The following is a 15,757-nucleotide window of genomic DNA, read 5'->3' as shown; positions in this document are numbered from 1 at the left end:
AAAAATAATTATTGAGCAATGTGCCTACATACTCAGAAACTTAAGAAAGGTGCATGTCTTTGATAGAATAAAATTTTTGCGCCTGGATGTAGGCAACGTTTTATTTGATTTAATGATGATTCAATTTTTTATAAATCTCTCTTTTTGATAGCAACTGTTTAAGGAAGTTATAAACTACTACACGTTTTGGGTTTTGAAAGATAATCCTATAATTTGTAAACCTTAAAGAATTGCAGTAATTTTTAGCTCTTAAATGATATGAATGAGTATTTAAATATGTTAAAACTTCCAAAAAACCTGATAACTCTCTTACGAATAACTCCAGAAACATATAATTAGGTATTGAGGACGTTATAGCAGACAAAAATATAGACCACTTCACGAATTTACTTGCTATCTGAACAAATTTGACTTTGACTGGTTCATTTAAACTAAGTGCCTATCGAATCAATACTACTTTTATTATAGATTTTATTGATCTATTGTTATGTTCGTGGAAGTTTAATTTTTATATGTCATTTAGTCTGTATTGTGAGCTGTTTGTCCATTGATTTTTACCATAAAACAAAAAATCAACAAGTCTGCTTGAAATTTTCATGTTCCCAGCAGAGAAATAGGATTTCAACACCTATTATGGATCGACTCAACAGATTTTGGTTAATGTTTGGAGTATGAAGGGTGTTAATGTTCGGCTCCTCCCAAAACCCTTGACAATATAGCAATCCTGAGGATCCTACATTGATTAAACACATCATTACTAGTATCGAGACATGGGCTTAAGGATATGACGCCGAAACTGTTCAACAATCTAAGAAAAGGCAGTCAAAAAATGAGCCGAAACAGAAAAAAAACAAAAATCGTCTGTACGACAAATAAGATTGGCATAATTTATTGGTTCAAAAGCCTATTTTAAAAGACTTGTGCTAAAATACGTACAAATCTAGTAGTTTCTTTCTCAGTTCGGGTCAAATTTTATGGTATATCAAACAAAATATAAGCCAGTTTACTTGTATAAATTGACTAGGAAGACACTGTCCACTTCTGAGTAAAATTTCATATCGCAGAAATTCCTCAACTTTTACCAATTAAGGTAATAGTTTTGCCATAATTTGAAAAAAAAAAACGTTATATATAGGGTCGCTACAAAAGTAGACCGAAAGGGATAGCAAACGACACCATATTTTTTCCCGCTCTTTTGACAATTCTCTTCATCAAAGTTTGCAGCTTCATGATGGAAAGATATACGAACCAACAGCGAGTCGAAATTAATCAAATTTACTACCGAAATTTGGAGTCAGATATCGTCCTGTCAGATCAACAATTGAGCGTCTAGTGGAAAAATTTGAATTTACAGGCACTGTACAAAATATCTCCGTGCCAGTGAGACAAAGAAGAGCCCGTAGTGTCGAGAATAAAGCTGTCGCTGGTGCATCAATTGAGGAAGACCCAACTCAGTCTCTTACACGTCGTTCTCAGCGTTGGGCATCTCTGTGACGTCGTTGTGACGAGTTTTCCGCAGAGATCTTGGCCCACTTTCATACAAGATTAAATTGACGCAAGAACAGAAGCCGCCACAGCACCAAAATGTTCGTAAATTTGGCTGAGCAACAACTTGAAAATGATCCGGTTTTTCATCGAAAAATCATATTCAGCGATTAGGCTCATTTCTGGTTGAATGACTTCGTTAATAAGCAAAATATGCGTTATTGGTCAGGCAGCAATCCACACGTACTCCATGAGTCACCATTGCATCCCAAAAAAAATACGGTTTGGTGCGGTTTATGGGCCGGCGACGTCATTGAGCCGTACTTCTTCCGTGATGAGCAAGACCGCTACGTTACTGTGAATCGAAATCGATACCGCTCAATGATAACCAATTATTTTTGATCCGAATTGGATGGTATGGGTTTGGGCAACATGTGGCGCCACAAGACGGCGCCACAAGCCACACAGCGAATGTCACAATCGATTTGTTGAAAACCAAGTTTGATGAACGTGTTATGTCACGAAATCGCCCAGTCAATTGGCCGCTTCTTTTCAACTTGAAAACCATCGAAAATTGGATTCAGCGTCTGGACTTCTGCAAGCGTGCCCGTGGTGACAATGCAAAAGAAATCGAGCTCCATACATAATAGCATCGAATATACTTTCACGGGAATAAAGAATTTCATTGATATCCCAAACCGTTTTATTTAAAAAACTTTTGTAGCGTTTACTGTAGTCATAATATCTATATATTTCAACTTCTACAAATGTATACCTATATCTAATACTATTTGATATATTGCAATAATTCTCTCTATAATTTTCAGGATGAATTGGAAAAGGCTGACGCTTTTCTCGTAATCTACTCTTGCATTGACAAGGAGTCATTCACACGCGCCAAACATATACTATCACGACTGCAGGATATGGATTTGATACGCACACGTCCGATCATTTTGGTGGCGAACAAAATTGATTTGGCACGTTCGCGTGCGGTTTCCTCACAAGGTAAGCGAAACTGAGAGTTGGAAATTTAAATGCAGAATGCAATTGCACATGAGAAAAGCAAAGCAAGTGAAGCTTTAAGAACTCAGTCAGGTTTTATTGGAGGAAAGTGGGACTTAAAGGAATTTTAGTGCCTTGAAACGCACAGCTTGTTGTTTCCGGGGATTAAGCACAGATTTTCATTTAATATACAATAAATTTCACAAAACGAAATTTTAATAAAATTTTTTGGGAAGCTTTATAAGCCAAAAAAATTGAAATTATAATTTCTAACTATTTTCTCAGCAACAAAAGTTTTTCTTTTTTTTTTTGTTGAAGAAAACGCGTTCTTCAAGTCTTGGCAATAATTTTGCACGCGTTGCCAACTTTTGCAAATTAAAGGTAATGCATTGCGCGCTTCAATAATATTTCTATTGCATAGTAGCATACTTTGAGGCGCTGCATATATACATGTGTATGGGTAAGGGTGTAGCTAATTGGTTGGCTTTACGCGCACTTGAAAGCGCGTTAATTAGAAGACTTGCGCCGTGTAACGGTACATTTGAGCTGAGTGTTTAATTAAAGCAAAGGCTTACGAAACCAAGTAAGGCGTTAGGAACAGCAAGTGTGATGCGGAATTTTCCATTCTCTTAAACAAGTGTGGTACTAAAGCATTTGGAATTTTCAGTTTTTTATGTTTTATTGAGGAGAATTGGGTTTTTGAAGCACAACTTTTAAGCAAAATTTCTAAGAAAACAAACGCTTTTGAAGCAAAACTTTGCTGTAAAAATTTCTTAGGAAGCAAAATTGCTTTGGACCACCCATACATTGATATATTTGCTTTAATGGCACTTACCTCGGACACTTAAGTTCACATTGAACCACAAAGTTTGACAGTCAACTATAGAAAACTACTAAAAAAAATCTGTTGAACATGACAAACTTCCAGCATACCGTCTTGTCGAGTCGAAATAGCTGCAATAGTGAAAGGAATGTCAAAATGGAAAAAGGAAGTAGTTAGACAACAGAATAGCGAAAAGTTTGCGCAAGCAGCATTAGATATTGTGCCGTGGGAGAATGCGTGTAAAGCAAAGTTTTTCAATTTTTTCTTGATATCCCTAACAATGTTGGTACAAATGCATGTCTACTCATTTATTGCTTTTCTCTTTATTTTTAACTCACTTTCGACTATCTATTACCATTCACAGATGGCAAATGCGTCGCCTGTACATTTGGCGCCAAATTCATTGAAGTCTCGGCGGGCATCAATCATAATTGCGACGACTTACTGGCTGGCACTTTGACACAAATTCGTCTCAAAAAGGATCAAAATTTATTGCATGTAAGTGTAGCATTAAAGTGTCGAATTTGTGTTGTCTCTCGTCTGTAGGCACTGAAGAATATTAGAATTAGTGTGTAAGCGTATGTGTGTGTTTTAGAAAAATTAGCAAAAAAATATTGATGAAAAATAAAATTTAAAAATTAAAATTTCTCAAAGTGTCACAGGTGTATATACAAAAAAATATTTCAAATTGTATTTCCCAGGTTAATTCAAAATTTAATTTAATTTTATTTTAACTGCCTGTCTGTCTGGCGTGACAAGCAGTTTGGTCCAAAGAATAATTGGCGTTCACAATTGTGTAACTTAAAACACATTAACACACACATAACCAAAACTGTTGCATAATTCATATAATAAACTTCATATTCGAAATAATTAATGCTTTTTATTCTTCTTGTTCTTCTACTTTATTCATGCCTTCTATAACTACTATTAATACGATCATCATTTCATACATGATTGCTGAAATCACTAATTTTCTGAAACCTGATATTGTCTTCACTAATACTTTCTTTATTTATAAATTAAATTACCATTACTTTAATGATTACAATAACCATTACCATTACTATTACCATTACCCTTAATATTACCAATAACACTACAAATAAAAAATTACATACCAACTAACAATAACACTACTACTATTATTTTCAAAATTAAATTATAAATTACATTAACATTACCAATACGATTACAAATACGAATATGCTGAAATCATAAATTTTCTGAAACCTGTTATTGACTTCACTAATGCTTTCATTATTTATAATTTTAATTACCATTACTTTTACGATTATATTTACCATTACCATTACTGTCAATATTACTATTAACATTACAAATACAAATTACATTCCAACTTACAATATACATAACTACTATTATTTTTATAATAAAATTATAAACTACATTAACATTACCAATACGATTACAAATACAAATATGTTGAAATCACAAATTTTCTGAAACCTGTTATTGTCCTCATTAATGCTTTCATTATTTATAATTTAATTACCATTTCTTTTATGATTACATTTACAATTACCGTTAACATTACCATTGACATTACGAATAAAAAATACATACCAACTATCAATATCACTACTACTATTTTTTTAATTAAATTATAAATTACATTAACATTACCAATACGATTACTAATACCTTCATCACTTATCATAACCATTATTAACAATGTGCATTACATTAACATTACAAATACCATTACAATTACAATATCAATATGATTATCGCTTATAAAATCATAATCATTATTAATAACATAAATTACATTAACACGAACAATACGATTACAAATACCATTGCAATTACCATTACAATTACAATATTAACACGATTACTATTAAAATATTAATATTAAAATCACATTTACTTATATCATTAATTTTTCAATTTCAATTACAATTCTGGTAATCATTACACTTATAAATATATTTGCCATAACCATTGCCATTACACATTTAACAAATGTTCCGTAACCATTATATAACATTTACTATCATCATTACAAAACCAATACCATTACAATTATCATTACCACAATCATAACTATCACTATTTTTTCTTTTTCATTCCTATTAATATTGCGATTAAATTACTAACACATTGACCATTACATTGACCATTACCATTTCCCCATACTACTCTTTACAATTACCACCTACTTATTTGTGATGTGAAAAAATTCTGCCTCTCCGTCTTAACTCCTGATGTAAACACCATTATAACCACTGCTGCCCCGAATTACCCCTACCAAATTGAATTGGCTTGTTCGTGTTACCCATCTCTTTTGAAAACCAAAACTCTCGCCCTAAACCCGAAATTATTATTTTATAATAAAACCACCTCCTTTGAACAGAATCCAGATGGTACTTCACGTACTGGTTCTAAGAAATCCAAAGACAAACATAAAGATAAAGACAATAATAAAATTAAAGAAAAAGAAAAGGTTATAGACAAGGCGCTAGAGCACAATGGCGCTGATTGTGTAAATGAGAAAAATTCTGAAAATTTGGTGAGTAAACGAAAATCAATTAATGCAACAACGCAATATTGGAATCATTTTATAGCATAAGCGTGTTTACCCCTTCCTTCAGCCCAACTGTAAATAGTATACCGTATAATCTCTTGTTCTAAGGGAACTTTTGCTACGAGAATTTTTTTGCTTAGAAACCAATGTAAATTTGAAAAAAATACGGTGTTTTTATATTCGTATAGAAAAAGTATGTATATATATGTACGAGTATATATATATAGTAGATATACCCCATTTATTTATACTTGTATATAAGTAATCTGTAAAAACTTATGCATGATTGTAACCTTAATGAATCTATTTTTGTTTTAATTTTCTGATAAAATTTTTCTTATCTATAAAGGGGATGAGGATATATGTCACAAAGAAATTGGGTCACAGGGCAAAAAAAAACCACAATTATAGCTCAAACCCAAAAATATAAGGAAACAAATATCTCCCTATCATTGCGTGTAAAAAGTGAAGAAGTAAGAAGTTAGTGCCCTCAAGTTTAACGAGGAAGGCCAAAAATCATATCATAATGAAAACCATTTTGGTCTTTTAACCTAATCGCAAAAACAAGAGGAAAATTAGCGGTACTACTAAAAAACTTTTAAGTCTTTCTCGTAAAAAATTGATTATCGGTCCCAATCCAAGGGTGCCCTCTCTTGCAAACTCATCGGCTTTGAAGTTTCCCAAACATGTCTGTTCTTAAAGTAATTTGAGACTAAAGATTGTTAGGTCTGATACTCTTTAATAACCTTTAAGCGCAAAGTGAGCGAGCTCAAAGTGAACGCACACATCTTTGAAAGAGAGTACACCTCGCAGAAATGCATCTGCAAAAAAGCTCACCTCACGGCTTCGTCCCTTGTCGGTATGTGAGCTAAGTAAAAAATATTAGCACTCTCTGATGCAGTGATCTAGTTAAATGCAGGTGAAAATGAAATGAATATCAGAATGTATCAGTATGGACTCTTTCAAGCTCTACCAGACTTTTACTCTAACCAGCTTCTCTGGTTTTTCAATAGGGACGCTACAAAAGTAGACCAATAGCGACATCAAACGACGGCATATGTTTCCTCGTTTTTTTGACATTTCTCTTCAGTAAGGTTTGTCATTTCATCATGGAAAGATATACTATCCAACAACGAGTCGAATATAGTAGATCTTGACCTACATCCTTACAAATCAAATTGACGCAAAGGCTGAAGCCGCTTGACCACTTGAATCGTCCTAAGTTCGTGAATTGGGCTGAGTAACAACTTAAAAATGATCCGGACTTTCATCGAAAAATCATTTGGTGCGATTTATGGGCCGGCGGCGACATTGAGCCGAACTTTTTCCGTGATGATCAAGAACGGCACGTTACTGTGAATGGGAATCCCTACCGCTCAATGATAACCGAATATTTCTGGCCCGAAATGGATAAAATGGACTTGCCAAAGCCACACAGCGAATGTCACAATCGATTTATTGAAAATCAAGTTTGGTGAACGTGTTATCTCACGAAATGGTCCAGTCAATTGGCCGTCACGGTCGTGCGATTTGACGCCGTAAAACTATTTCCTGTGGGCCTACGTCAAGTCGATGGTCCATACCAGCAAGACAGCGACGATTGATGAATTTCGTAGGAATATCGAACCTTGAAATTGCAGAGGATTGGGCGAATTATGCTTGAAAACCGTCGAAAATTGGGTTCAGCGTCTAGACTTCTGAACGCATACGCGTGTTGGCCATGCAAAAGGTATCGAGTTCTATATTCAACGAATGTACTTACACAGGAATAAAGAATTTCATTGATATCGCAAACTTTTGTAGCGCTCTTATTGAAAAACTGTTATATACATATGCACGTAGACTCACAGCTACAGACTTTATGATACTTTCAATTAGGGTCTACGAGAGATTGTGTATTTATTTACATTGATAAAAAAATTGATTTTTTTATAAAGAAAAGTTGAATAAATACATTAAAAATATATACTTTGAGATCTTTATGTAAGTAGTTTTTTAATAAGTATATGTATATCTGATATCGGTTTCATACGTTCACAAATTATAAATATTTATATTACTAAAATATATGTAATTATTGTTAAATATTGTACCCTCAATTTTACATACAGAAAATCCACTTTTCACTTCCTTAACTATAATTACAACTACAGTCATCTTTTATATAAACTAACTGTTATTATAACCGTTTTTTGCCAATATTTAATGTTTATACCTTTTCTTATTATATATGAGTATGTATGTATGTATTCAAATTCTAATCACACACAATGCACTTTCAGGGCAATCGAGATGGCGCCTCCTCGCCGGCGCACTGGTATAAGAGCCGCAGCGTTGTATTGGCCAGCATGAAGGCGCGCCAAATGCTCACCTGGATACTGGGCAAAGAAGATTCGAAATTTAAAAATTGCGAGAATCTGCAAGTGCTCTAAAAAGCAATGCAACGGAGCGGATGAAAATGTCAAAGTGAGATAAAAATGAGAAAAAACAAAACAGAATAAACTAAATCAAAAGTTGGACTGTCTGAACAAAGTGAGGGAATTCGGTACTATAACGGGACACATGTGTGTATATAAAATAAATATGTGTAAATGTAGAAAAAGCATTTCATATTTATATATGTATGTACGTATATTACATAATATATTACGTTACTAAACTACATAAATTATATATGTGTATATATGTAACTAGCTAGATGTATTGAACTTACCTACATATGTACAATATATGTATGTATTTATAGCTGTATATATATAGAAATATATATTTACTCCAAATTGGTGAGTTTAGGTTAGGTGTGACATGAATCAATATTCTTATACCGAGATATATAGCTGTAGGTGTAGGTAACTCTGTATGTATTTGCTCCATAAATTTAAATGACGTTCTTATTTCAAGCGATAAAATCAAATGGCAAAAATTTTATAGTAGCTCAACAAAGGAAGCGAAGCAAAGCAAAGCTCTTTCCTGACCAAAAGCTTGCGAGCATGCGCTTTGGCGTTCAAACCAATTACCTACAAAATGAAACGCAGCACTTTCAGAAATACCGGTTTCGTTTTAAATTTAACTAAACAATAGCTGAGAGAATTGTCCAATGTGTATTTATAAAATATAGTAAATAAAATATTATGAACATTAAAGTAGTTGAATATTTGTATAATTATCAACAAAAAAATATATGTAAATTTAAAAAATAAATATATAAATGTGTAAAAAATATGCCGAAAAATTATATTTTTGACTTTTACAGCCTTTTGGCACTCATTTCAAGCAAGCAACTAAGTCTATTCGAAATTCTTGCATAAAAACAAACTCTTGGCAGCACTGCCGCTAAACCGTTATTAAGGAATTTGACAGTAACAGCTGATTTGCTGACGTCAGATAGCAATTAAGCACAAGAAGTTTGTTGTAGACCTTTTTTCGTTATAAAAAAAAACCTTAGCAACTTCAAAATATAATTTTTAAAAATCAAGTCTTTCATACGAGACCGCTTCCTATGCAGAAATCCACATTTTATCACTAAAATCTCTTCTGGAATTCAAAATGTTTACTCACTAGCTAACTTTTTTAGAAACGTGTACTCTCCAGCTAGCTTCATTATGTTAAATTTGCATTTTCTTTTTCAAACTAGAACTATAATTCAAAATATCATACTTTTCATTGAAATCTCTACTGGAATTTAAAATATTTCTTAATTTCTATTACTTAAAAAAATAATATATCAGCATATTAACACAAAATCAAGAGTAGTTAAGTAACTTAGGCTTTAAGCGAAATAACTGTACATAATAGAATGAAATCATGAGCTCAGTAAAGCTTTACAAAAGGGAAGAAGTTTGAGTAATAATTAAAATGATAATAATTTGTCAATGCAATTTTCTTCAAAGTGTACTTTGATTAGAAATGTATGTAGTTAATTTTTGATTTTGTATATTATATATTCATCAAAGCATTCTTCCCTTGCCTAGTTTTTAAGGTTACCATTTTATAAATCAGCTAACTAATATGCTAACTATAAGCAACTATATACCTATTATATACAGATATATTTCTGCCAAAGTGCCCATTTCTTAAATGAAAAAAATTCGTATTAATCAAAATTATTGAAGAAATATGTATGTAAATGTATAGACTATACCCAATGTTTTTCTAAAAGTAAACTGTTAACAAAACTCTATCATATTTACATAGCTAAGTTACTAACCTACAAAAAAATTTATTATAGATAACTATATGCTTAAAATATCAATTTGTTTTGAAAGAAGAAAGGTGTCGGTGTAGACTATAGAAACTATTGTTATTGGCAATTTTTTGGTTTGTAAGAGAATTTTTATTATTTTAATTATACTTTTTCAACATTTCATCTAAAATTTTATTGCTTGTCTTAAAAGTGGTTAGAATATTACAAAGACGGGATTATAGGGAGATAAGCTCGAAATATTTTAGTTATTCGGCGACTCTTTTTACAAGTTAGATTACAGCAGCCATTTTGCCAAATTTGAAAATAATTTTTTGGGTTAAATTATATTAAGTTATATAAAATAGGCATTAAGGGTTTTATATCTGCTTGTGAACTTCAATAATCGGTTTTTTTTTTGCCGAATATAACTATATACATTTTCAAATATTCTCCGAAAAATTTAAAGTGATCCGTTTTAGTAGTTTTTTACAACTCCCAAAACTTTAAACGCATTTTTCTCGAAACGCGTCTTTCAGAGTCGGTGAGAAAGTTGTCTCCGGAAAAGCTGGACTGATTGAAATTTTATTTTTGTGAGGTATTAGCCGAAGGAATAAGATTTTTCACAGTAACTTTATTTGAGGAAGCTACCATTTGCTCAAAAATCAATATTTTGACTAGTTCTTCGATCAGTACTTGTCTTTAAATGCTTTTGGTATTTGAATGTCTCATAATCTTAAGCCGAAAAATCGTTATCCACGCCGAAAACTTTTTGGTGGTCTTTTTGGAGAACCGCTACGATAAAAAGGGAATCAAAATAAATCACCGATTATTAACTTAAATAAAATTCGGTAATTGTGGGTTTTTATACTCTTGTAACATGTTGCTACAGGATATAGTTTTGTTCACCTAATAGTTGTTTTTATAACCTTGAATTCTGAGTGACTGCTTGTTCTTCCGTCTGTCCGTGCAAGCTATAACTTATGTGCAAATAGAAATATTACTATGAAAAGTGCTAGATATGTATGTTCCTTGGCACCCAAGGGAGGTCGGTGTTATAGATGGGCGAAATTGGTTCATTGCCACCGCCCACTTTTAGATGATATCCTATATCTCAAAAACTACTTAATTTATTTTAAACAGATTTGGTAACACTTTGGAAATGACCGAAATCCGATGACAACCAAGCCTTTCCATTTACCGAACTGCTAAATTCTATTGATTCTCTCTTCACAGCATACAAATTTAACATCACTGAAGTTATTATAATAAAACTTTGTACGAATAGTGATTTTATCTTTCATCAAAAAACTGTCGAAATCGATATAAACTTTTGCCAAAAGGGCCAAAATTGGGCTAATTCTTCCTATATCCCCCACATACCTAACATACATAAATACATGTTTTCGAACTCCCCCCTCACTTCATACCGCAATATCATGTCATATCAAAAAAGACGTTTTGCGTTGATCACTATATCTCTGAACTGGATCCTCTACATATATATAATATAGAAAAATTTATATAGATGAAATCACGGCAATACTTTCCCTGGTTTAATATAAAGTTTTGCCGATATCTGAAGGTGTTTCACAAGCTTTGCAAATTGAAATATTATGAAATGTTCGGTTAAATCCTTAATTATTTGTTATTTATTTATTTATTTTATTGTACTTACTAATTTATTTCACTGCTGTTGATTTTTTCTTTTATTTCATTTTATTTCTGCCATGTGAGAGTTTAAGGTTTACATTACCACTTCAGTCAGAATAAGAGCTATAAATAATAAAAATAATAATAAATATGAGAAATTAAATTTGTGCAATGAAAAAAATCAATTAAATAAAATTTGTGTTTACTTATAATAAAAATATTATTTAAGGCTATGCATTATTTCACATTATAAAATAAAATCACCTAAAGAATTCTTCCAACTTCGCCAAACAATGTCTTCGTGTTTCAGCTTTTATATTAACAAATTTGTAATTATTTTCAATATCAACAAAAATGTAAAAAACAGTAATAATTTTCCTCATTTTAGAAAAGCCGCTACATCAAAATCTTTAAAAATAATTTTTATTCAAACTAATTATTATTGAGTTCTGCTATTTATTCAACTCAAACACCCATTAGTCACATTGGAAAATTGGAGTGTTTACAATAGAAATCTGTATTTATAATACTTGTGTAAAAATCAATATAATATGTATATGTATTTGTCTTCCGTGCAAGTATTTATAAATTAACTGAAATGTTTTTCAAACATATGTACGTATGTATGTTATTAAAAAGAGATACAAAATTAAAAAATAAACATTGAAAAAGTAGGAGAATAATGATTTTATAGCATTAAGTCAATAAGCAAAACTTTTCGAAATGAATTTATTGATGGGAAATGAAAAGAAATATCAAGGGAAATTTCAGAAGAAAAATTGGCTGTCATGTTTTGTGAGCGACCAACTAGCCATGCAAAACATTTATAAATATTAACTGCTGTACATACATATGTACATATTTAAAAGTGAATTACTAAAGAATATACAAAAATATTTTGCAACACAGGAGAAACGAGCGAGAGCAACAATAAATCAAGTGGAAGCAACAATAAACAAGTATTAATAGTACTTTTTCTGAATTGATGTATGTATGTATGTATAATAATAATGAAAAACACCAATACAAATCAATAGCTATTAATTAACAGTAAAATGTTTACTCTTTTAAGTTGTCTTGTGTAATCAAAAATATAAATAAAAACAAATAAAAATAAAAAAAAAATTATGACTTGAAAGAATTTAAAAATAAACTAATTACACATTGAATAAAATAAAGCGAAGCAAGTAAATGTTTAATTAAATTGTTGAGTAAGAACTCTCAAACAGCATTATTCATGGAACTAAAAATACCAGAAAATAATCGTAAGTATTCTTCTTCTTTATTGGCGTAGACACCATTTACGCGGTTATAGCCGAGTTAATCGTAAGTATACGCGACCAGAATATACATACATACATAGCAGAGAGATTGCGGCAGAAAATTAGTAATTAAACTAATGTTTTATGAAAATATTAAAATCTATCTTTTTACACATATTATTGGAATAAGCAGTATATTTTGCCATTTTTCGAATATAACTCAGTACCGTAAACAAATCTAATTTAGCGCTACTCTTTTCACAATACAATTTTTCTAAGTAACCAAGCAAGCAAAGTGAAAAATTAAGAACATTGACAACAAAAGCCTGCTTAATTTTATTGTATTGCATATTTTTTTCGAAAACCTAACATTCTGCTAATCACATTATATTAACGACATAGTGTCAGTGTTAATGACCAAGTAGGTACTAATTTTTTCCATGCAAAATTGTATACTGTGTAAGACAAAATAAGTATTTTCACTGCTGTTGATTTTTTCTACCAGGAGCAAAAAATAGTGAACTTGTTGATAACTTTAAAATTCTCAAATTAATCCTCCTTATGCACTTTAGCAAAGTTTTTTCTAATCCTCGAAACAGTTGTTAAAATCAATTTCCGGAATAGCCTTTAATACGCGTAACGATTCACGTTTAATGTCTTCAATTAATTAAAAACGATTCCGACAGAGAAGTTATTTGAGTTTGCTAAATAGTCAGAATAAATAATAAATTCTGTATGCGACGGTACATTATCTGGTGCAAAAATCAAGAGTTGTCGACCCATAATTCCGATCTCTTTTTACCAATAGGTTCGCATAAACGACGCATAACACTCAAATGGTATTCCTTGTTGACAGTTTGGCCAGTCGGCTGGGATTCGGAGCGCACCACACCTCGATAACAGCATAATCTTGATTTTTGACCTGCTTTGACATGGTTTTCTCAATTTCGGCTCACCTTTGCCACGATATTCGGCCGATTAATGGTCTCTTTATGGGTCGTAAGCATAGATTCAAGACTCATCGCCAGTAATAATATGTTTCATGACATCCCGCTAGTCGGAAAGCATTGTTTCACGGTCGTTCGCGTTAACGCAGTTTTTCGAAAAAATTTAGTGAATCGTGCTTTCACTTTTCTTAGGCTCAAATGATCTTTCAAAATGACTTTCACTTATTCCACGAATTCGGGGTAATCAACATACATACATATATTTTTGTACACTATCAGAAAGTAGAGATTTCGAACGAAGAAAAAACCTGGCCAAACAAAAAAAAAACTTTGATATGAGAATTTGTATAATAAATATTCTCTGGTCTTAAATTTCGTGAAAGAAAACACATTTCTGTAAAGGTGAAAATAAAAAATCAAAAGCTTGCTTCTTTGAATTTTTCATATGTATACATACATACATGGCGATTTAACTTTTTTCACTCGTAGTGTTGCCGGAAGCCGATTAAGGAAAAACTTTTTCTGCTTTCAAAAATTATCGACGCTGATCTATTGATTATAACTACAATTGCATATCACAACTTAAACTGTATTAAATTAATAACGCACAAATCACCTGAAGCTATTCTTAATAAAGGGCATGAATCATTTAGTAATACATGATATAATGCATAGAGCTCTGATCTACCATAAAATGATAATATTTTAAATAATATTTGTAAATAACAACTAATAATAGTGATTTCTCAGTAGTACTACGCCATTTGCTTAGCTACATTTTTAAATCGCGTGACTCTCGCGCTGCGCAGTGACGTTTCTGACAGTTGTGTGCTACTTGCACATGCTTATTACATACATAAATATATGTATGTATGCACATACGGTGCACTTATTTGTCAAGTGATTCAAAGCGAACACGGCGCGTAAAGGAAGTAATTTGAGGGACTCACGCAGGCTGCATTAGTACGGAATTGTATGAACATATGTATGTATGTACACTTACACTCACCTTCACGAGCACTTTACGAAGCTGCGCGCTACACTTGCTGTTGTTGCACTGATTTTTTGGAAATATATTTGCTTCATTTGCCGGCTGAAGCAACTCACTAAAAACACTTTCACACTCAAGATTTAGTCACAATACGTTATGTACTTGAATTAGAATATTTTGCACTATTCTTTAAAATAATATTTGCAAAATTCTGTGTCAACTGTTAATTGCGTCGGAAGGTGCGAAAACTAAAAGCTCAATGCCCGTTAAGTGAACTAATTAATTTCGAACAAAACACAGAGTTGGTTTGGCCGTGATTTTTTATTTTGACGGCGTCGAAAATTTATTTTGCGTGCCGGATGTTCAGCTTAGGAAGCGGATGGGGTTTTATTTACGGGAAATAAATTGTGAATTTATGTAGATTTCAAATAAATTGATTTTGAGTAAAAATAATTACAAATTAATGAAAGAAAAATTATATTTTGAAAAAATGTTTTGTGGAAATTAAATGTTTTAATCAAAAATTGTCATTAAATTACAAAAATAAAAAATCCAAAAACTTACTTATTTTAATTTTTCACATGAATTTTGAGTTTATGTGAAAAAAGCACCAATTTCACTAACTAATCTAACATAGCTTAAAATTGAATATACAACAATTAATTATCGCGCCGGCGTAAATTATTAAAAAGCCGCTGGAGCTGCGCAGTTTGTGATAAAATATATATATGTATGTACATAGTATGTATACATAGTATGTGTGCACTTCGACATGAAGGCAAAATATTTACATAAAATGCAATGCTTTTGAATTTCATTTTTTTGCGAAAAAGCTTAGAAATTTTCACAACTTTTCTTAC

The 15,757-nt window shown here is 31.7% G+C and overlaps 1 protein-coding gene and 1 long non-coding RNA gene across 4 annotated transcripts in view; one reads left to right on the top strand and one right to left on the bottom strand.

The window, feature by feature from the left end:
- The window catches only part of LOC126755219 (GTP-binding protein RAD), a 158,700-nt gene extending 149,921 nt beyond the window's left edge, over positions 1-8,779 (top strand). For 2 of the 3 annotated variants that reach the window (XM_050467623.1, XM_050467622.1), the window contains 4 exons: positions 2,313-2,493; positions 3,678-3,811; positions 5,694-5,849; positions 8,147-8,779. In XM_050467623.1, the coding sequence (XP_050323580.1) occupies positions 2,313-2,493; positions 3,678-3,811; positions 5,694-5,849; positions 8,147-8,296 (621 nt within the window). In that variant the 3' untranslated portion in view covers positions 8,297-8,779. The remainder of the gene's footprint in view (positions 1-2,312; positions 2,494-3,677; positions 3,812-5,693; positions 5,850-8,146) is intronic. The other variant, XM_050467624.1, reaches the window with a different exon arrangement.
- Positions 8,146-15,157, bottom strand: LOC126755220 (uncharacterized). The gene is made up of 3 exons (XR_007666469.1): positions 14,916-15,157; positions 11,723-11,820; positions 8,146-8,242 (listed from the first exon to the last, which is right to left on the bottom strand). It is a non-coding gene; the product is annotated as an uncharacterized LOC126755220 (long non-coding RNA).
- Positions 15,158-15,757: the final 600 nt, after the last annotated feature.

Source organism: Bactrocera neohumeralis, chromosome 4 (genome assembly GCF_024586455.1).
Source record: "Bactrocera neohumeralis isolate Rockhampton chromosome 4, APGP_CSIRO_Bneo_wtdbg2-racon-allhic-juicebox.fasta_v2, whole genome shotgun sequence".
In the NCBI taxonomy this organism is placed as follows: domain Eukaryota; kingdom Metazoa; phylum Arthropoda; class Insecta; order Diptera; family Tephritidae; genus Bactrocera; species Bactrocera neohumeralis.
The sequence above is the reverse complement of the archived record's forward strand: the minus strand, read 5'-3'. Positions and strand labels throughout refer to the sequence as shown.